Source organism: Aegilops tauschii, chromosome 3 (assembly GCF_002575655.3).
Source record: "Aegilops tauschii subsp. strangulata cultivar AL8/78 chromosome 3, Aet v6.0, whole genome shotgun sequence".
Lineage (NCBI taxonomy): Eukaryota > Viridiplantae > Streptophyta > Magnoliopsida > Poales > Poaceae > Aegilops > Aegilops tauschii.
The window spans coordinates 210,892,391-210,897,904 of record NC_053037.3 but is presented as its reverse complement, the minus strand read 5'-3'; the positions used below and the strand labels follow the sequence as shown (position 1 = coordinate 210,897,904).

Below are 5,514 nucleotides of genomic sequence, written 5' to 3'. Positions count from 1 at the left end.
CAAGAGCGTGTACACATGCCACAAGATGCACAGGCGGATCGTTGACATGAGGAAGTGTCTCGTTACCCAAATCGACGAGCCCGGATTGAGCCACAAGCAGAGCAAGCGTCACAAGAAGTGGATGATGATCAGATGATCGTTTATGCTAGTTAATCATGCATGTAATATATAGTTTACTTTATTGATGTGTGAAAATGTCATGTGTGTAGTAGCGACCTATGTAATTATGCATGTAATAGTTTAATTTGGTGTGTGCAAATGTCATGGTTGTATAGTAGCATCTATGTAAGTGGCACCCGCACGACTCACTAACCCACGCCCCTCTCACTGTAACCACCGCCGCCGCTTCCTTCCCCCACGTCGGCGGCCTCTCTCCACCGCGCACCGCCCTCCTCCTTCCCCGACGCCAGCTGCCTCCCTCCGCCACGCGCCGCCGTCCTCCTTCCCCGACGCCGGCCGCCGCCCTCCACCCCGCGCCGCCCTCCTCCTTCCCCGGCACCGGCCGCCTCCCTCCACTACGCGCCGCTCCTCCTTCCCTGCCGTCGGACGCCTCCCTCCACCACGCGCCGCCCTCCTCCTTCCCCGGTGCCGGCCGCCTGCCTCCACCACGGGCCGCCCTCCTCCTTCCCCTGCGCCGGCCACCTAAATCCATCGCGCAGATACCGCCGCAGCCCCAAAACCTAAACGGCGCCGCCGCTGTCGTCCCGCACTGGATCGACCCGCCGCTATCGCTCTGCTGCCGTGTACACGCGGTTCAACGCCTCAGCCCCAGGCCGTTCAATGCCTCGCTGGCCTACGGCTCCTCCATGGACGCCTAGCTCCTCTACTAGAGCCATCGCGGCCCACGGCAGCCCATGGTGGCGGAGTTCGTTGCGTCCATCAGTCAAACCCCATGGCTTCAGGGTGGCCGAGTTTTGTCGCCGCCGTCAGTTCGGACACCTGCGTCACTGCGTGTGTTGCTACCACGGCCATTTGCTTCACTGTGTGCTCCGTCACCGGCCTCATGCGCACCGTGACCCCTGGCGCACTCCTACCTCTCCCTGACACTGCTCATGCCCTCCCAGGCTTGATCTCCTGCTGCAGCAATGAGCTCCTGTACATTGCTGAAGTTTCGTACCTGACGGCACCAGCACGAGGATGCAGCAGCCAGGCTGGACCCCAGTTCGTGCCTCCCTCCCTCTCCCTTAGCTACATCATCACTGTTACAGTCCTGCTGATTGATTTCTTGTAGTGAACTGTGATGCTCTACTGATGGAGAGAAGTTTGGGAAACTGCACAAATATTGGTATTTTGGAGTTATGAATTTGGTGCTCCGTAGGTGCCGGCTGGTATATGCAAGTGAGGGCCAGTATTTTTTTCTTCAGATTCTTGTGTTTGTACAAAGGCCAAAAGTATTTAGTTGTACAAATTGAAATTCCACATAATCCTCTGACTGCAAGTTTTACTTGTGACTTTGATGCTTCGTAGGTCCTTAAAAGTATTTAGGTGGGTGGTCCGACACCGTTGCGTCCAGCAGTCCAACACCGCCACCGGAGGGCGTTCACTGTTGCAATGCCTACTTTCGCCCGCGCCTCCTTCCTAGTCATCGTGAGGTACACCCTGCTATCTCTCTTCTCCATCTCCCGATGGTGAAGATCTCCGTGCCTCCTGTTTGAACTGACATTTTATTACTGCTTTGATTCAGACCTGACGGAAGAAGGCAGAACCTCTCTCTCGTACGCAGTAATATTGCTCTCTCGTCTGGTAGGCAGTAATATTGCTCTCTCATCTCTCATCTCGTAGGCAGTAATATTTTGATGAATGTGTTACAAAACAAATGTTGTATTGACATTCAGTAACTTAGAGAGTGTAGCACAGAAAAACGTTGTTGTGTTGTGGATGACAAAGAACACAGGTGATAGCAAGTCCAGGTATTACTACATGGGGAGTACAAAACTACTTTTACTGAGAGATCACTTGAATCCTTGATAGCTACTAGCCATAGGAACTTAACCCAAAAAAATGTGCAAAAAAGAAACATTTTGTACTACCATTAGTCATCGATGGCGTGTAATGTTATATTTTCTTGCTTCCCTAGCGTTGAATTAGAACAACATTTTCAAGAGCTGCATTAGCTCATTACTTATCTCTTGTATTGTTAATTTTATTTTCAAAACCAAACTTGTACTGGGTACATGAGTTCCGATAGTAGCTTCTCTTTCACAAATTTTACATAATCAAGCATTCTTGATGTGGTGCCTTTCTTCCAGATATATAGATTCAGTTTTGAATCCGATTCTCAAATCAGACAATCATAATTCTATTGCCAGTTCTGAAACAAAGAAATGTTTGCGTATCAGTCCCATAAACAGCACCAAAACGAATCCCCATCCTTGGCAACTTGCTGGCTTTGATCTTCCAGGGCAGCATGAATGATCAGTACTCCCTTTAATCAATGCGCGCTAATCAAGTCCCCGAATGGATGTGAACAGAGTATACTCCCATGGTTTTGCGAGAAATCGTACAATAAGAGTACCGTTCACTGTGTATTTTATCATCAGTTAAAAATAATCACAGAAAATACTCTGTTTAGTTCATTGCACATTGTAAATGATACTTAGTCAATGCACATTGTATGTAACGGCACACCTATTCGTTCATTTTTTTCCACATCGTATTGCCTACTGACCAATGAAGAAAAAAAGTGTTAATTGGGCTGACATGAGTTATTTTCTTACTGGTCTGTGCCCATGTTGGAACTATAATTTTGTTAGTTTAGCCAATTTAATGCCTTTGTATGCATCATCTTCTAAAGACACATCCTGCAATATGTATTCATTATGATCACAGTAATGTTGTGGGTGAAAGCCTGAACCAGAAATCGCAGCTAAGTATCCTGGTGGTGGATTAGAGGGGAGCATGAATCGCATTGGACTTCGTATAAAACACTGATGTTTGGGCCATTTCTTTCAGTATTAGCTCAGAGCCGACAGTATTACGACTTAAAGCTGCCTCTTCCCCACTGAATAGTGCTCCAGTCACCTGTTATGCTACCTGAGTTCTGAACTACTGTTAATACTTGAGAGATGTAATTTATGCTTTCAAGCTATTAGAAGAAAACATTAAATTACCGCCTTATAAACAATTTAAATATGCATGACCTGTTGGCTGTTGGCAATTGTTCTGAACATCAGACAGGTAGAGCATTCAGCGCGCTCTAAGCTGAAGACAGATAGTAAGGTCCTGTAAAATTGGCATCTAGTGTGTTCTTGCCTGAAACTCTTCAGTTGAAAGTGATGCAGTGGTACAACATAGATGGGGATTTAGTCTAGTGGTATGATATTTGCTTAGGGAGCAAAAGGTCCCGAGTTCAATTCTCGGAATCCCCATGTTGAAAACCCTTTTGCAATGCCATTTTGAGCTTTTGGTGCTCTGAGGATAAGGTTTTGGACCACAGGGTTGATGAGGTTCATAGCCTCACTATGCATGGCCATTCCTGTTCTGTATCTTGTGGCTGTGCTTCAACTGGAGAAGTTTTCGGCTATATCTGCATGCTGTTGCAAGTTAGCGCTGCTGCAGTGATGGAGAAACAGTATAGTAAACATAACATTTATATAGCCTACTTATTAGTTGCTAGTATAACTCAAAAGATGATCAAAGTGCTTTTGGTCTAGTGGCATAATTCTTGCTTAGTCTGACTGCCGTTAACACATGCAAACGGTACTGTAAACATATTTATAGAGAATACTTAGTCAATGGCGTGCGATGTGAATGGTACTGTAAATGGTACTGTAAACACATGCAAACGGTACTGTAAACATTGTAAATGAGCCATATAGACAGGACCTTAATGCGATGTGATGATACTTGGTCAATGCACATTGTATGTAACGGCACACCTATCCGTTCATTTTTTTCCACATCGTATTGCCTACTGACCAATGAAGAAAAAAAGTGTTAACTGGGCTGACATGAGTTATTTTCTTACTGGTCTGTGCCCATGTTGGGACTATAATTTTGTTAGTTTAGCCAATTTAATGCCTTTGTATGCATCATCTTCTAAAGACACATCCTGCAATATGTATTCATTATGATCACATAGGTATGTTGCAACAGTTCGACTCTCAGAGCTAGTAAGTTCGACGAAAAAACAGCACAAGGCATGTCAGTTCGTGCAGAGCATTTCAGTCTTTCAGTTCGTGAGCTCGTCAGTTCACCGATGGGATCCGCAGGTCAGCCCCTCTTATTTGATGGCAAAGCCGATGCTATTTTTCATCCATTTTATGAAGAAAACTGAACTTGGTCAGAGTAAGAACACAACTTCAGTTGATGATTGCGGGTTCATCATTCTCTACGAGGATGGATCTGCCTCCCTCCTGGTACGTACTTACTCTAACCTATATCTTTATTCTAATTGCCGTGTATACTGTACTCCCACCATCCGCAGCTAGAGAACTGCGTGTTACACTTGCACCCTTCAGATACAGATATTAGTACATACAGTATGTGAGGAGCCTGCAGTTTCTTAATCTAATAATGCGCTCCATTGAGTTATTCGCCTTATGCTATGTTCGTGATAATGTGAGAAAGATGACAGGCAAGTTACTGTGTTGTACGAGTGTACACACACTTGTTTGTTCGTGAATTAATTACATGTGTTTCCTGAAAGATTTGTTGGCAGTACTTGCTTATATGTTGAAGATTTCTGCTGGAAATGAGTTCATTATTTTGCCCCTGGACTTGTAGACGGAGTGTTGGCGAAGACAGCTATGGAGAGGAAACTGTCGATGGTGAAGAATTGGGAGCCGGAAGAGCAAAGCCGACAGCAGGTGGCCCAAACTCTAGCTCAACTGAACTTTGCATAAATAAATCCTCCTCTATCTATAGGTGTTTGGCCAATCTTTTGGTTCAGGGCCTTAACTGAACTTAATTGGAAAGATGTCGTGCTGTAGGGCCGAGCAGAAGATGTCGACAATGCTGTTGGGTCATGGGAGAACACCAAGCAGAAGGCGGTCCTTGACGTGAAGCTCTGAATGCCAGAGGTCTCGACTCTGAATCTGGACCTTGCTAGTCGCCTTTTTTGTGTTTGCTAGATCGGTACTAGTGCTCAGTAGTACGACAAGTAGCAGTACTGATCAGTACGACTTACACAATACTAGTAGTGATCAGTACTATTTTTAATGTTAATAGTAATATCCATACAGTATTGATGAGTCATACTGACAAGGATGCCGTCTACAATTCTGAACTTATTGTTGACTCGTACTAGTACTGATGAAATGGGAAGCAAGTGTCACATGAATCCTCAATTGAATGGGAAGGAAAGTTGCAATGAGACCCTGGGAAATCACTATTTATTCTATCCTTGGTTCTTAGAAAAACATGGAAACAATTCTCTGTGTGTTAGAATATCAGTCCATGTGGAGAAGAACATGTTTCCTATATGAAAAATTAATACATTATTATCAGTTCAATGTGTATTTCGTCATTGGTTCATACATAATAACCGTAAAAATATATTTTGATGTGTGTTGG

General features: G+C 44.8%; 1 protein-coding gene and 1 non-coding gene across 6 annotated transcripts; both read left to right on the top strand.

Annotated features, from left to right (window-relative positions):
• Positions 1-302: 302 nt before the first annotated feature.
• On the top strand, positions 303-5,314 carry LOC109736618 (uncharacterized). 5 transcript variants are annotated; one of them, XR_012204745.1, is made up of 8 exons: positions 303-1,161; positions 1,232-1,338; positions 1,468-1,592; positions 1,685-1,743; positions 4,082-4,211; positions 4,287-4,358; positions 4,726-4,808; positions 4,918-5,314. XR_012204745.1 is itself a non-coding variant. In XM_073510281.1 (8 exons), exons 3-7 carry the CDS (start codon positions 1,552-1,554, stop codon positions 4,771-4,773), a joined length of 336 nt encoding a protein of 111 aa, XP_073366382.1. In that variant the 5' UTR covers positions 316-1,161; positions 1,232-1,338; positions 1,468-1,551; the 3' UTR covers positions 4,774-4,808; positions 4,932-5,314. The 5 variants fall into 5 exon arrangements, 1 of the variants encoding a protein (XP_073366382.1); XR_012204743.1 differs by having other exon boundaries at positions 313-1,161; positions 4,932-5,314; XR_012204744.1 differs by having other exon boundaries at positions 316-1,161; positions 4,306-4,358; positions 4,932-5,314.
• TRNAP-AGG (transfer RNA proline (anticodon AGG)) lies at positions 3,297-3,368 on the top strand. Its single transcript has one exon. It is a non-coding gene; the product is annotated as a tRNA-Pro (tRNA).
• Positions 5,315-5,514: the final 200 nt, after the last annotated feature.

Excerpts from the sequence above, each read along its gene's own strand:
- LOC109736618 (XM_073510281.1), top strand. The coding sequence starts at position 1,552 with ATGCCTACTTTCGCCCGCGCCTCCTTCCTAGTCATCGTGAG. Across the intron at positions 1,744-4,095 it reads TAATATTGCTCTCTCGTCTG|TTCGACTCTCAGAGCTAGTA; the intron begins GTAGGCAGTAAT and ends ATGTTGCAACAG. Across the intron at positions 4,359-4,725 it reads ATGGATCTGCCTCCCTCCTG|ACGGAGTGTTGGCGAAGACA; the intron begins GTACGTACTTAC and ends CTGGACTTGTAG.